Source organism: Protopterus annectens, chromosome 1.part1, assembly GCF_019279795.1.
Source record: "Protopterus annectens isolate FY-2018-M chromosome 1.part1, PAN1.0, whole genome shotgun sequence".
Classification (NCBI taxonomy): Eukaryota; Metazoa; Chordata; order Ceratodontiformes; family Protopteridae; genus Protopterus; species Protopterus annectens.
The window spans coordinates 187500755-187517758 of record NC_056726.1 but is presented as its reverse complement, the minus strand read 5'-3'; the positions used below and the strand labels follow the sequence as shown (position 1 = coordinate 187517758).

The 17004-nt window shown below is 42.6% G+C and overlaps 1 protein-coding gene across 1 annotated transcript in view; it reads right to left on the bottom strand.

Moving 5' to 3' along the window:
* The window catches only part of TTK (TTK protein kinase), a gene marked incomplete at its 5' end in the record, with an annotated part of 1887454 nt that overhangs the window by 553963 nt on the left and 1316487 nt on the right, over positions 1-17004 (bottom strand). Inside the window, 1 exon segment of the mRNA XM_044074056.1 lies at positions 2105-2229. Within this exon segment, the coding sequence (XP_043929991.1) occupies positions 2105-2229 (125 nt within the window).

Genomic DNA, 17004 nt, shown 5'->3' with positions numbered 1-17004 from the left:
AAAAAAGGGGTACTTAAGTATTACTGCAACCACATTTCCAAGGGGCAGAAATTTCCAAGGTTTTCACGTAAGTATGAATGCTAACCTGAAAAGAGTTGGCAAAAGTGTGAATTACTACTACATCACATTGTTTATAAATCTGGAAGAGGAATAATGGCAAAATTCCTCTTCTTGGCTAGTGCCGATTCCCGACATGACTTAATGAAGAATGCAATTCAGATGCCTGCTGCTTTTGAGCCCTGTAAATCCTGTTTCTTTCTACATATTTTCTAAGCATTAAAAAAAAAAAAAAAAAACTTTCCACAGAAGAACTATGCAGAAAAATGAATAAAAAGTAATATTACAGGTAAAAACTGCTGTCTACTAAATCTCCCTATGCAGGGATGTGTTGTTTTGTTCCCGAGCGGGACTTATGTGCGAGGGGTGTTAAAAACCTTATCCCACTTCACGCAGGCATAGTTCTATACATCTGAAGTTGTTGACTATCAACAGGCAGTTACACTATGAACAATGAGGACTAATTCATTGAAATATGTACGAAATGTAACAATCACAATTCAATGCATGGCCATGTAAAAGGGTTTGAAATGGGCCGGTTGTCTTCTTGTGAACAAGCCAACTTTCACGAGTTGTAACATAATGGATGGCTGGGAAGCAGCAGTCATGTGGATAGCTCAGGAAAAAACACTACTAGGGAGAGGAATGTTACCGTTATTCCTCTTCCTACATGAAAAACAATCTCACTGAATAGAAGTAAACAGACGACACACCCCTTTCTTAGGTTAGCAGGTATCGTTTGGTGAAAACGTTACAAATTAGGGTACTTTAGGAAAAATGGTTGCGATAATACGCAAGTACCCAAAAAAAAAAAATAAATAAAAATACTGACCGACATACTCTGGGGAAGATAAATGTTTAAATGTTAGCTTTTCTTACAGACTTCCCTAAAAGATAGACTCATGGGTGGCACTTAAGCCTGGGAAGCAGGTCTCTTAACCGAGCTACATGGGGATGCACTCCTTGCTTCCTCTGGAGATTGAGGAAAGAGGTTCTCCCATGCTTAAACAAAAGATGCATGAACAGCCTCAGAGGACATAGCTGATCCATGGTGGTTGAAGAAGCGAAACAAGAAAAATTCAGAGAAAAAAGTGAATGGCTTCAGAACCAGTAATGGTCATTGCACAGTCATCTACAACCGGCTGATGGACAGACTGAGCCTGCTGTGATGACAAGGGCTCCTTGCAAGTTTTCTTCTTCTTGGGTTTGGGTTAAAGTAGAATCAAGTGACTGACGGAGCTGTTCTATGGTTATGCTGAAAATGAAGCCTGGATTCTTGGTTATTGCAACTGGAGTGAATTGGTAAATAGGTACGTTGTCAAAAAATAGTGCTCTTAAGTAAAATACACACTGACATTTTCAACTCCCACCCCAAATAAAGTCAAATGAAATAAGCCAAAGTTTTCCTCAAAATGTGCTTAAAAATAAGAAAAGGTGGTAAAAATGAAAAATAGAACAGCAGCCTGTCAGTCAGACGGTCTTGAGAAGACCCTTGAAAAATAGCAGTTTCATACAAAGAATTGTTTCTCTCAGAAATTAACACATTTCAAACAAAAATAAAACATAAGTTTTCCATAAACACAATGTATTTGCCTAACAATGCAAGTACATTTCTGAATTTGGTGATCACCTTAATGATGAATAAAGTTACTAACAACAATAATAAAAGACTGATCCAAGACTCTGAGGCTGCAAGGCATTAGTCTTAATCACTGCTCATTGTACTACCCACAAGTAATTACAGCTCAAAATTCCAAACACACATTAGAAATGTACAAATAAAAAAAAAATTACATCAATTGGTTCAGAAAACTATTTTTAAGTCAATCACTGCTCAAAACTGCTATCGAAAAAGTAAAGTTCAAAATGCCCAATACATACTCAAACTGTACAAATAAAATCAAATACATATTTAGTTTAATTAGTTCAGGAAACCGTTTTGTATGTTTGAATTTTCAGACTAGCTCACTTGCTGCCAAGATTTGCACAGCAGTTCTTTTACTACAAAATTCACAAGACTTATGTCATTAACATTTTAGGAACTTACTTGAGAATCTTTAACAATACTAGTAACATCCGGCTGCATCTGATTCGCTATACCAAAATCTATTAATTTTAGCATTCCATCAACTATCAAGAAGTTTGCTGGTTTCAAGTCACTGTGAATGATACCTATAAAACAAAACAATGAAAAGATGATCAAAAACTGAGGTCAGTTTATAAAAAAAAGTAAAGCTATTTATATCTGAATATTAGCTTAGCCTTCTGTTCTCCTGTACACTTTCCTTCAGTTAAGTACACTCCATCCAGCAGGCCACAGTTCCTCACTTTACCCAACCACAGATCCTGCAGACGTATTTATTACTCCTCTCCCAATACATGCATAGTTATTTCCTGATTACGTTACAATGCAGGAGCCATCACGTAGAGAAAACTTCTCTGTCAAAGAAAGAAAAAGTGGAGTAAGATACTCACCAAAACAGATGCTGGCTTTATAGTAGGTCATTATTGCATTAATAATGAAAGAAAAGTAGTCTGCTGTCGATGGATGTCATACCTTGGCGAAGGTATTTTCTTTGAGGTTTGATGTTCCCCCAGTGCAGGAGCCTGTGCCCTTCAGTAGCTACAAGAGGTGAGAGGTCCAGCATCTCCAAATAATTCTGTTCTTCTCTGAGTGCCAAAGTTAAAACCGTATTTGACTCCACAGCCAAAGCCCTTGTGACTATGCAAGACACTGCTGGAGCAGTTCAAGGCTGCCATACCATACCCTTATTTGGATAATTAACTCTCAGAAATATTGACAACCGGCCTAATGGTGACCTAGGCACATATTCTTCAGAAGAAATGCATGAAGAAGTTAACTGGAAAAAATAGTAGATACATTCTCATGGTATCAGCTGGTATGCGAGATGACCCCACCACCACCACAACTGGGATAAGCTTCTTTCTCATAGTATCACTTGATATGCGAGATGACCCCACCATCACTGTCAAAACTAGGATAATTTTTCTCTAAGAATTAAGAACATCTGTATCCCCCCATGCATGCTATGGCACTGGGTACCACATAAAGATGGTATGCAGAGCTTCCGAGTCCAACAATTCAAACACAATTACAGAGCAATCATTTGCCTGTAAATCAAGATAAAACACTAAAGAGCCTCACAATGTCCAAGGGCACATAAATACATAATTGTTTGACTTAATGAGAACCCCAGCTACATCCACTGGCTAAAGAAGCCATCCAAAGAGAAATCATGGGAGGGTAATCAGGACCCACCATGGAAGCTCCCTTTAAAGACAATGATAGATGTATTGTTACCATTCTAGTATATTTATTGTATTCATTTAACTAGGTACACCCAAATAAGACAAATTCCCTCCCTTCTTCCATGATGCATCCATCCTCCCCTGTAGTTCTCTGAGTATGCAGTCTAAATCAGTTAAGAAAATGACAGAAAGACAGAAGAATCCAATTCCAGATAGGGGGCAGGCTTCAGGTTAGACCTACAAGGTCTGTCCAGACATGTGGAAAGTGAGAATTTGGAGGGGAAAGGAAGGTAGGTTGTTAAAGTGAGTGGAATAGGAATAACCAAGCTCCGGCGTTACAGTAGGTCCATAACTTCAATATCTTACGTTATCCCATCCCTCCACTGATGGGAAACAATCTCCTGCTACCACAGGAACCAGAGTGGTATCTTGACAGGATTTGAGACTGTACCTGTAATAGAGGATCCCCACCTAGAAATCACATCTAGCTTGTAAGTTTAGCAAAGGTGTGGCATGGCAAGCCATGTAGCAGTAACAAAAATATATACAATGAAATTTTAAAAAAGGCTGTGGAAGTTGTAATGGATCTTGCAGAGTGCACTTAAAATATGATACAGTTCTGTTGGTACCCTGATACGAAGAGTATGCAGTTAGACAAACATCTAACTGGATAAGGTGACCTTAGATGCTTTCTGACCCAGTTCAGAAGTGGAGTATGAGAAAAAGAGCTGGTTGATTTTTTTTCTATTCTTTTTTCAGACCAATTAGAATTTTAATTACCTGTGAACATCCAGAATGTATAACAAGTACTTTCCTTTACTGATATAGTTTATAAAGAAGAATAGGGGATGTACAAGTTGATTAAGGGCAGCATATAGCATTACTGATTTCAATAACTGGCTTAGTTTCTGTTGTCATTCCAGGGGGATCCAAGACCTGTCAGTATGGGAGAACTTGGTTAACAGACCATATTGCTTTGGCATGGATGGGCTGCACCTGTCCAACCTGGGCTTTTGGATATTGGCTAAAACTTTATCCAAACATAAGAGCAATTTTTTTAGGCACTGCCAAAAAGAACCACCAACACAGTGAAAAAGTCTCCAAACAGTCTAAGTGTTACTGCTCAATGCTAGGAGTCTAAACAAAAAACTATACACCCTTTAAGACCTCCTCACTTGAGAATGTAGATATATGTGCTATGACAGAAACTTGGTTTAAAGCTATAGAAAGTATTCAGGCAGTGCATGGCTACATATCCTTCCACTCATTTAGACCAACAGCAGGACAGACTGAGGGCAAAAGTGGAGGTGTTTCAATCCACATTAGCAAAATACAAATCTCCAGGTTGGTTAAAAAGCATGATGCTGTGGACTTTAACCATGAGCAATTCACCATAGATAAGGTTCCTTGCTATAACATAGATAACTACAGGCCACCATCTATGCCCCTAGAGTCTCATGACTCTTACTAAACCTACTAGAGGTGCTCAACATTCAACCAAACACGTATTCATAGGTGACTAACACCCCTCTATAGACTAGAAAAATTACACTGGCTGAAACTCACAGGCAGAACATTTCCTGGACTTTAACACAGACACCCTGTAACAGATAGTGCACACTCCAACCAGAGGTGCACAGTCCAACCAGAGGATCAAACATGCTGATCTGGTAGTCACCAAAAATGAAGAGCTTTGTACCCCCAGCCATGCCACATTCTAACTAGTGAGACTGGATTACAAAGCTGTCTTGTTTGAAGTAAAAATCAATCCAGAAAACCCAGCTAAACCAGTAAGAGGAACTATTCTAAGGGAGACTACATCCTATTAACTGACAGTATGTCAAAATTCAAGGCTCCCCAACAACCTATGCAGAATTATTCAGAGTCCCTATACAAACGTGAATGGTTGCAGAGGCTGCCACACCTACCAGAAGTAAACCCAAAATTAGATGTTACGTACTTACCATAATTTGGCATCTGTGTTGTCAGTTTTCATTCTTCCTCACTACTGTGTTACAGATCCGACCTTCAGATCAGACTCTGCCACATTTTTTCAAACTTGGATCCTAGTCTTGAGTTCCTCCCTCTACCCAAAATGCCCTACATTCTCGTCAGCTTTCTCAGATTGAGTTTGCTGCCTTATTGACTACTGGATAAAGAGACAATATACACAGAAAGAAGTCAGGGGTTCAAACCAGGAATGTAAAGGTTCCTATAAATCCGATAGGTCCTCTAGGAGCCAAAAGGTTGGGGTATGGCTGGGAGGGAAGGTGAGGAAGAATGAAAATGGACAGCATAGATGCCAAGTTATGGTAAGTACATAAAGAAAAGGTGTAAAGTCTTACCATGACCATAGATGTCCCTCTCTTCACTGCTGCAATATTCTTTACTTGAGGGGTATCCCCACCAGAAGGCGCCCGATGTTGGCCAGTATACAAAAGTCTTTTGCCACTATAGGGTACATGGTACGTCTGACGTCAGCTGAAGTCAGATGTAGGCCATAAAACAGACATACGCACGTACCATCCTTAGAACTGAATGCCCCAGAAGGAAAGCCAGACTAAGGATACAAGTGGTCAATTCATCCAGAAAAGTCAAGAGACCAGTGGGGAAGGGCAGGAGGGACAGAATACTGCAGCAGTGAAGAGAAATACATCTACGGTTATGGCAAGACTTTACACAATGTTCTATGTTCTTCTATTCACTTGCTGCAGTATTCGTTACTTGAGGGAGAATACCAGAGCTCAAGAGGGAAGGGAGGAGGAAGGAGCAGAGGAACTCTCTATGAAGCCATGTAAAATGGCTTTGGCAAAACTGCTTTTAGCACTGGAGATAGCATCCAGCTTGTAATGTTTGGCAAAGATATGAATAGCAGACCAGGTGGCCGCTTCCAAGATGGCACTGTAATCCAATCCTTTGATGAATGCTTTAATGAAGGCATAAGCTCTGGTAGAATGGGCTTTCACACGTGTAGCAAGATCCTTTCTACGGTAAGTGTAGCAAAAGGAGATAATTTTAGAAATCCAAGAAGAGATGGTCTGATTGGATGCAGGAAGACCCAGGGTTTTTTGTCTTGTGCAGATAATATATCTCAGTTGTCTGTGAACATCAAGGGAGTGAGGAATCCTTTCACTGTGACTTTGTGGACAGGGAAAGAAGGTTGGTAGTTGAACAGATTGGTTAAGGGATAGCTCTTTACCACCTTGAGTATAAAGGAAGGGTTAGTTCTCAATAACACCCCATTCTTCTAAAAGATCAAGAAGGGGGGAACAGCCATCAAGGCTTGGAGTTCCGACACCCTTCTAGCTGATGTCAGGGCTACTAGCAAGGCAATTTTTCCACAAGCAATGTTTGAGAGAGGCAGAGGCCGAGGGCAATGTCAACTTCTCTAGAACAAAATTAAGGTCCCAAGAAGGAGGAATAGGTTTCCTGTGAGGCCTAATGTGGAGGATGCCTTTAAGAAATTGTTTTAACTCAAACCTGGATGCCAGAGGAGGGGATTAGGGCAGACAATCAGAGATAGCGGACGTGAGCTTTCACTGAGTAATAAGCCAGGCCAGCTGAAAGTAGCTCACACAAATATTCCAGAACAAGAGGTATTCCCACTGCCAGTGGGTCTTTGGTTCTTAGAGAGACACCATAGTGAAAATCTTTCATTTGGAAACGCAAGACTTTCTAATGTTGGGTTTTCTGACTTCCTGCAAAACCGCGAGCACGTCCTCAGAGAGTGTCTGAGGGGAATCAGAATCCTATCGTTCACAATGTCGGCTGTAGTACTGACAGGTGTGGATGTACAAGGGATCCTCTGTTCTGTGTGAGGAGGTCCACTCTGTGGGGTAACCTGTGGTGATGGCCCTTGGCTAACTGCAAGAGAAGGGGGAAACAATGCTGTCTTGGACAAAGTCACCAGCAAGATTTTTGGTTGATCTTGCCCGATTTTGAACAGGACGTCTGGTATTAGAAGAAGGGGAGGGAATGCGTAAAGGAATATTCCCTTCCATAAGAAGGAGAGAGCATCCACTTTCCAAGACAGAGGACTTGGACTCTAGCACAGAATTTTGGAAGTTGTCTGTTCATGGGGGAGGTAAAGTCTATGTTTGGAGTACCCCATTGGTGGACTATGTCCATGAACACATCCCTGTGAAGCATCCATTCGTGGGAGTGGGTCCAGGACCTGCTCAGAGAGTCTGCCACAAGACTCCTGTTGAAAGGAATGTACATGGTCTGGACTGTCATGTTGTGTTAATCCAGGAATTCCTACACTAGGAGAGCCAGCCTGCACAGGAGGTGGGATCTGCCCTCCCCCCCACTGCGTGTTTACATACCAGAGTACACTCATGTTGTCGGTGAACAGTTTTATTGCACCTGGGCAAAGTAGGGAATGGAAGGTTTGTAAGTCTAGCATCAATGCTCACATCTTCCTTATGTTGATGCGTTCCCTTTTCTGTGAGAAGGACCACCTTCCTTGGACTGTAAATCTGCCCAGGACTGTGCATCAGCCAACGTCTACACTGTCTGTGTAAAGTTCTTGGACTGGGTCTATGGGATTTAGAGGTAGACCTGGGTTTAGCTATACCTGCTGGATCCACCAGAGCAATTCCCACTTCAGGCATGGGATGAGGGGAATGAGGTATTCTAGTGAATGCAACTGTTTGGTCCAGACACATCTGAGGAACCACTGAATTTCCTCATGTGCAGCCTTGCCATGGGTATGGTCGAGGCCATAAAACCTAGTACCCTGAATAATTCCCTGGTTGTGATCTGGTTTAATGGGAGGAGAGATCGAAAGGAGGCCTGAAGGTCTTCTGCCTTTAGGGGTGGTAGAGACACTTTTATTATGTTTGTTTGGAATCAGCAGCCCAGAAAGGTGTGGTCTTGGGATGGGGTGAGGGTTGATTTTCTGAAATCTATTGTGAACCTCAGAGTTCCCAGGAGGGTAATGGTAGACTGTAGGTTCTGTTGAAGAACCTGAGGATTTGGGGCCTGTAAGAGCCGGTTGTTTCGGTATGGGAAAATCTGGATACCTAGTAGCCTGCGGTGAGCAATCTCTGGAGCCAAACATTTTGTGAAAACCCTTGGGGCTGTAGAAAGACCAAAGGGTAATGCAGATAATTGAAAATGCCATGAACCCACAGAAAAATGTAAACATTTCCTGTACCAGGAGTGAATGTGGATGTGGAGGTAGGCATCTTCCATGTCGAGAGAGGCCATGAATCCCTGTGGGAGAAGGAGAGAAAAAAAGGATTTATAAAGTTAGCATTCAGAAGTATGGAGCCTTTAAGATGGTGCTGAGAAGAGACAAGTCTAGGATTGGCCTCCAAGGGCCATCCTTTCTGGGCACTAAGAATATGCCTGAATAAAATCCTTTTCCTCTGGAGGTACAGGGACTATTTGAATGGAGCCTTGTTGCCACAAATGTGAGAGGAAGAGATGAAGATGTTTTATGGGATGTTGTGGAATGCTCCAAAAGGTGGAAGTGGTGTGCCAAACCATTAAGTATCCTTTTTGGATTATGGAAATGACCTAATTGTCTTGGGTAATGGTTTGCCAAGTCTTGAGAGCATTATGCGAGGTGCGGGGAGGGGGCACACATTTGTAGGGTATTCGCATACTCCCTGCTCTGACCAGAAAGGGACGTTTTTGTTTGGGTAGTGCCTGAGGAGTCCTAGTCCTATGTGTTCTCTTACCTGCCCTATAAGCTTTACTTTGTTGGTGCTGAGAATGGTTGTGAACAAAGACAAGCTTGGAGGGAAAATTCTTATGGAACCTAGGCACCAGGGACACTATAAGGTGCTTTAACTCTGAGTTCCTTAAACTTTTCTTGTAGGGGGCTGAAAAGGGCAGTTGCAGCTGGACCAAACAAGGCTGCATTGCCCAGAGGGGCATCTATTAATTTGGATTTGAAACTGTCCTGCAGTGGCTGAAGTCTAAGTCATGAGAATCTGAGTACTGGACCAGCTGCTCTAGCACAAGCCTCAACAGCATCATAGCTGCATTCGATGGAGTATCTTTGCACTTGGGAAGAAGCTCCTGAAAGATTCTGGGCAAAGTGCTTTCCTTCAGAATCTGGGAGGTCTGAGATAGCAGAAGTTGCTTGAGACACAAGTTCTATGAAGAATTCAGTCATGTGTTTTATGTTGTTGATGTCTCTGAAAGCCAAAGTGTGGCTGAAATGAATACCTTTTTCCCTAGCCTTTCCAGGGTTCTACCCTCCTTGTCCAATGGAAGTAGTGAGGTGGAAGGGAGCATCCTAGAAGATTTGTCAGTAGTAACAGAGATGACTGCTGGGCACCTGAAAAGAAACTGGCAGCCTTCAGGCACTTTGTAGAAAAGGCCTGACTTTTTGGGAGCTGAAGCCTGAGAGTCTGGGTTTGGGATGCATGGTGGAAAGCATCTAAAAAGGCTGCACTGCAGAAAAACTGGAACGGTCCACCTGTAAGACTTGGCAATACCTTTTCTGGACATCTGAGATTTGGGAAGAATTCCACTTAAAATGCTCACGCATCTTCAGGATGGTATCACCAAAGGACATTTCCTCCATGGGAGAGTCTGCTCCTACTGACTCCTCCTCAGGCCAGATGTATTCCTGAGGGGAGGGGATTTGAGTAGAGTAGTCCAAGGATTCTTCTGCATCAGAACAAGATTCATCTGAAGAGTCTGGGTCCCTAGCCCTTTTCTGAAAAGGTTGAGAGGCTGCGCTGGGGGGGGCAGGCTGAGAGGTAGGCTGTTGAGCCATGAAGGCCTGAAAGAGACAGACTATCTTTTATAACGTTGGGGGTCCAGATGAATGCCAGAGTTCGAAGGTTTCAGACTGGTGCGGACCTGCAGCAGATGCTTGTGGTAAATCCCTAGGTTCCTCATTGCATTCAAGTCTGGGTCCCCCCCCTTGACATCCAGATCGGATGTCTGTTTCACCTCTTGAGATATGCTCGCGGCAGAAATTAAGGCGACCTCAGAAGTGGATTCAGCCTGTGACTCCATGCCTGTAATCGCACGTGCCTCCGGGTCGATGAGCACCTCAGGTGATATTTCAGATGGGTCAGGTGCAGCAGAATGTGCAGGCCAAAGTTTCTTGGCCTTATGCTTTGGTGGCTCAACAATTTAAGCTGCTGGTTTTCCAAATATAAAGCTAGTGATGAAAACCTACTTCTAAGGGTTTTAGGAACAAACAACTGGCAAATACTGCACGACTTATGGTCGTGGTTGGAGCCTAGGCAAAAAAAGACACTAGGTATGGTTGTTCTTATGTGGAATTTGCCTTTCACACTGGTGTTTGCCCCTCCTGGATAACATCATAAAATAATAACAAAAAAAGAGATTCCGCAATGGGACACTTAACTGAATGCAAGTCAAAAACACTGGAAAATGTACGATCGATGGTTGGAGCTGGCGTTCTGACTGGTGGCAGAAAAGTTCAGAGGATGGTATGTGTATACATCCGTTTTATGGCCTATGTCTGACTGCAGTCAATGTCAGATGTACCACCTACCCTATTAGTGGCAAAAGACTTGTATACTGGCCGACGTTGGGTGCCTTCTGGCGGGGAAATCCCTCAAGTAAAGACTACTGCAGCAAGTGAACAGAAGGATATATTCTAAACCTGATGTCTTTTTCATTCTTCCTCACTATTGAATCAGAGTCTCCAGCTATGTTGCTCTTAAGTGGCCTCAAGGAAGGATATGCCTGAGCATTGTTGAACCAAGAAGAAGCTCTGCTTGTGGAAGTGATGTCCAATTTATAACATGTCACAAAGGTACGAGTCTTTGATCAAGTGGTTGCAGCACAAATGTCATCAATCAATGCTCTGGAAGAGAAAACAGATGATGTAGTAGTAAACCTAGCAGAATGGGCTTTAGGTGGGCAAGGCAAGTTCAATCCATTTTTTGAATAAATTAGTGAAACACAGTTAGTAATCCATTTAGCTAATGTAACTTTGGAGACTGCCTGACCTAAGCAATTTGGTGAGAAAAAAAAAAGTACAGTTGTGTACACTTACCATAAATGTAGATGTTTGAGTGCATTCACTGTTGCAGTCATTACATTTGGGTAATCTGCTGGCAGGTTGCCCTCAGTCGGCCTGAATTCCAAAGTCTTGGGTCCTGTGTCAGTTGTTGTCTCCTCTTCCATGACATCAGGGATATAAAACATGCAGCCGACGCCATTTTCTTTAGCTTTTCTTGCCCCCGATGTCAGGTGTCCCAAAAAAGGTTGCAATATTATATAAATATATCTATATACATGCATCAATATAAACTTCACCTTCATCTACAAGCAAATACACCACATAGGCTGTAGGAGATAGAGAAGGAAAGATAAACTGTAGAATGACAGGGGGATGAGCGGGAGGGTAACCTGGACTGCAACAGTGAATACACTCGAACATCTACATTTATGGTAAGTGTACACAACTGTACTATGTTCTTCGTGTTTCACTGTTGCAGTCATTGCATTTTGGTAGAATCCCAAAGCTATGGTTGGGAGGCTGGAGCTAAACAGCATTAGGTGAGGCTATAAGGCCCTGCAGCACTGCAGTGGCAAAGCCTGCCCTGGACTTAAGAGTAGAGAGGCAAATGGTAATGCTTTGTAAAGGTGTGAACAGAATTCCAAGTAGCAGCCTCTAGAATGTCTTTGGTTGGTACTCCTCTGAAAAAGGCTACTGAAGTAGCTGCAGCTCTGGTGGAATGAGACCCAATGCCCTTGGGCACGGTGTAATTAGCAGAAATGGATGCAGTGGCTTATCCACTTTGAAATTGTCTGCTTTGAGATAGCCTTTCCTTCTGATCCTGCAGCATATGACACTAGTAATTGCTCAGTTTTTCTTAGAGCTTTTGTCCTGCTCAAGTAGAATTTTAGCTGTGTACGTCCAAGGAATGCAGAATTCTCTCCCCTTTGTTCTGCGGATTTGGATAAAAAGTTGGCAGATGAATAGTTTGGTTAAAAGCCACACTGGAAACCACCTTAGGCATAAAAGTAGGATATGTCCTCAGAGACACCCTGTCTGGGTAAAATATGATAAAAGGATCTACAGCCATGAGGGCCTGTAGCTCTGAAACTCTTCTTGCTGAAGTAATTGCTAGTAGCAGAGCTGTCTTCCATAAGAACGTTATATCAGTGGTAGCGGCTGGTTCAAATGGAGGCAGGGTGAGCTTTTCCAATACATAACTGAGGTCCCATGCAGGTAATGGTGATCTTTATGAAAAGTGATGTAAGGCAGTTTTGAAGATAAGGCCTTAAGTGCTGAAAATTTTCTTGCTGATGTGATAGCTACCAAAAAGATGGTTTTCCAAGAAAGGAATTTTGTTCCACAATCATTCACTGATTTAAAGGGTTTTTGGGTTAGTCCTTGAAGAATAATAGCTAGATCCCAACAGCAGGGTAGGATCGTTTATCAGGGGTCTAAAAGAAAAATCCCTTTCATGAAAGCCTTACAAGATTTAGATGTAGCAAGGGAACCAGAAACCTCTTCTGCATGAAAATTAGAAATGGCTATCATCAGAAGTGATATAGTGGAAAAACTAGCCCCTCCCTTGAAGAGAGAAGAAAGAAAGAGAAGGATGGCTAAAACTTGGGTTGAGAAAGGCTCGATATTCTCTTTAGAAGACCAGAATGCCTAATCTTTTCCATTTGTTTTGGTACACTTTAGTGGAGGCTTTTTGGGAAGCTAAAACTATGCCTCAAAAAGGGAAAGTAAGCCTGAACACCTTTGTAGAATCACTGGAAAAGGAGATACCAAAGGGGCAACTTGAGGGTAAGAAGACTGGGGTGTTGATTTCCTGATGAATAAGACAGGAGGTCCTCTCTGGTTTCCAGAATTCATGAGGGATATTTCAGATGAGACCAGAGAAAGGGGAACCACACCTAATGAGGCCAGTAGGAGGCAATGAGAATTACTGAACTCTTCAGCCTTTTGGCTTTCTGCAGAAACTTCAGGGTCAACAGTAGTGGGGGATAGGCATAAAGGAGACCAGAGGGCCAACCGAGCATCCCTCAGGAACTCCTCCACTGGAGGGATCCAGCGCAAAGTACTTGCGGCTCTTGTAGTTTTGGGGAGAAGCAGAGAGGTCTCAGCAAGGTTGCCCCAATGGCTGAAAATCAGATTTGCCACTGACTTAATAAGGAACCACTCGTGAGGGGTCAGAATGGACCTGATGAGTGTCTGCCAGAACGCTGGTTTTCCCCAGTACATGTGTTGCAAATAGAAAGCAGTCTGAAGATATTGCCCATTCCCAGACCGCCATGGCCTCTCTGCTTAACAGGTAATAACAGGTTATTTTTTGTTGCTATACCAGACTACTGAAATGTTGTCGGTGTGTATTGCAATAGTCCCAAAGGGGAGACTGTTCTGAAAGGCTTGGGCTTGCAGTGTTAGAACTGCTCTCATCTCTAGAACAATGATAAGCAATCTGGTCTTCAAGGAAGACCATATGCCTTGGACCATCTTTCCCTTGAAATGCCCCCCCCCCCCCCAAGTTGGGAAGCGTCTGTGGGGGGAGGGAGAAGGAACGGTCTGCACAAGAACAGGTTGTCTGAATTAATCCACCATTGAAGACGTCATCTGCAAATCCGAGTTAACTTGATAGGAAGACATAACTGCTGGTAAAGATTAGAATACTGAACAGCCAAGGTCCACTGGAGGACTCGCAAAGATTATTACGAAGGCTACTAGGACAGGAGCAGAGGACAGAGCCCAGAGCTTGAAGAATGAGTCTCACCGACGGAGACGGTACAGAAATTATGTCCTGTACCTGGTTTCTCAAGGACATTATGCGATGAAGAGATAAAGAAGCTATCTGGTGCATTGCATCTAGAAAAGCACCGATGAATTCCAACCTCTGAACAGGGGACAGACTTGACTTGGTAAGATTTATAACAGTACCTAGGGAGCTGAAGATCTGGAACAAATAGTCTCTGTCCTGAAGTAGTTGATGTCTGGTAGGGGCAGTTAAAAGCCAGTCATCCAAATAAGAAAACACCTGGAATTCTTTCAGCCTCAGGTGAGCTGCCACTACTGTCATGCATTTGGTAAACACCATGGGGGCTGTGGCAAGTCTGAAGGGCAGAGCTCTGAACTGGTAATGATTGGCTCTCAGCCTGAAGCACACATGACTTCTGCAGCATCTATTCTGATGTGACAGTATGCCTCCTGAAAGTCTACAGAGCACATTCAATCATCCTTGTGCAACAGCAGTTGAATGGACTGAACAGTAAGCATCCGGAACTTTGAATTTTTTTACACATGGATTTATAGGAATCCTTATGTTCCTTGTTTGAACCTCCGATTTCTTTTTGTCTGTACTGTCTCTTTATCCGGTAAGCAATAAGGCAGCAAACTCAATCTCCAGAAGCTACAAAAAGAGTTTAAGATATTATGGGTAGAGGGTGGAGCTCGAGACTAGGATCCATGTCTGAAAAACCATGGCAAAGTCAGAACAGAGGGTCGGATCCATAACCCAACAGTGAGGAAGAATGAAAAGGACATCAGACTGAACAGTAAAAACAAATTCCATTGGTGGAAACCTCACCAAAAAGAGAGTATATAATAAAAGAATACTCATGGCCAAAATCAGGAAGAGCAACTCCCTTAAAGACAAGTGCTATCCTATACAACTTTGAGGCACTCGCCAACTACACCCCTGAAACAGGTTATGTTCCAACTGAATGGAGGGCCACAACAGTCATCCCCCTCCACAAAAGTGGACCATCGACTGAACTACAAATCCAGTCCAACAAGCCTAATATGCAAAGCCAAGGAACACATTATCATAGAAATGATAAAGACATCGGCACACTACAGACACAGAACCCATCCCAGTTTGATGGTATTTTGGGAAGGCCACATCTACTTAAACTGGTAGACCTCTTTGTGAGGGTCATCAGGCAATGGAAGAGGGTAAAACAGTGCATAATGCATATCTTGAAGCAACCAAGGCATTCAATAAAATACTCCACTCTGGTATCATTGACAAGCGCTCTAAGCTAGCCATAAATCCCTATATAACTTGCTGGATTGCTGACTAACTTACACACAGGACCCAAGAAGTCAGGATTGATTAGTCCACCTCCACCAAGAAACCAATCAGCAGAATACCCCAGGGCTCCATGTTGGGCCCACTCCTGTTTGGCCATCTACTTCTCAGAACTCAAGGCTAACTTTCAAAGCCTCTGGGTCATCATTTTCAGATAGAGCTTTTATAGATCTTCCCCCAGACACCAACATCTTGCAAACAAATTTAACAGACAAATGACTGGTGCCAAAGCTATAGCCCAAAACTCAATGCTAAAAATGTATTATAATGCCCTTTTGGAAACTGTCACCCCAATTTAATTACTCCATCAATAAAATACTCCTAAGAGTTGACCCCTTAGTAAGGAATCTGTGAGTTTATGTAGTGAGCTATCTGGCCTTTGACCAACACATAGCTGAGACAGTAAAAATCATCATGTTGCCTACCTTACAGATAAAGGTACATCACCCAGGTCCAAAGAAGTTATAGTACCCACTCTATTCAGCCCTTATCAGACCAGTCATTGAAAACAATGGTCCCACTGGCATGTATCTACCCAAACAGTTGGAACGCCCATAAAGGTTTATCACCAGGAAAATTCAGGGTGTGAATATCCTGGTCCTACACTGGCTGCTTAAAGGCTCAGTTTCTGTATTCAGTCTCCAATAGGTTACTGAAAGGGGATCTTTGCCTGGTTCACAGGATTTCCTCAGACTCAGCCCTGATGGATCTGCTGCACATGTGCAAAACCAATAGCATCAGAAACACTAGATCCAGGGATCTGAACTTCACTTGTAGCATAACAGAATAGGCTGGAGAGACAAATATGCATCCCAAGGGATCCCCACACTACAGAATAGATCACCATCCATAAAAACAAAGTTTTTCTCTGACCCTATTCAAATGAAACCTTGACAATTGGACGGGAAATCAAATTTACCCCTGGTCTAGCCCCCCCCCCCCCAATCTCTATTATGGACAGAGGTCTAAAAAAAAAGTATTATCCTAACATCCCTCTAGAAATCTTGTTACTACCCTCCTACTAACATGCTCTCCTGTTTGTATAGACACCCATGATATGGGATCCAAATGATTTGCGGTGCACGGCTAGACTTGTAGAGGTCCTAGTGGTTGTTAGCCTAGTAATAACATAGGAACCTATGAACTGGAAGGAGTTTTGGGTACAAGGAAAATATTTTTCTTTCACAAAGATGAGGTTTCTGTAGAAAGTAAGTACTGAGGTTGTTCTAAGACAGCACGTAGCTTTAATATTCGTCTTTTTGAAGTGAAAAATCACCACCACCAAAGTCTTCCAAAACAGAAACCAAGTCAAATGAATTGACTGGCTCAGAAGGACAGCATGTCAAACCCCTAAAAGAAAGTTAAGATCCCAAGAGGTGCAGGATGTTTGACTTCTGGTCTCAAATGTAATGCACGTTTCAGAAAGGCCCTACAGGTTTTCTGAGAAGCTACAGATGCTGCATCAAAATCCTGGTGGAAATTATCAGACTGACTGCCTTATCAATCGTGTCATGGAATGTGAATGGCATTGCAGGTATGGACAAAAAGCAGAGTATTAAACTATATTAAGAAGTGTAGGGTATAAATAGCAATGTTACAGAAGACACATTTAGATGGAAATGAGCATATGAATTTGGAAAAGAAAATTCCA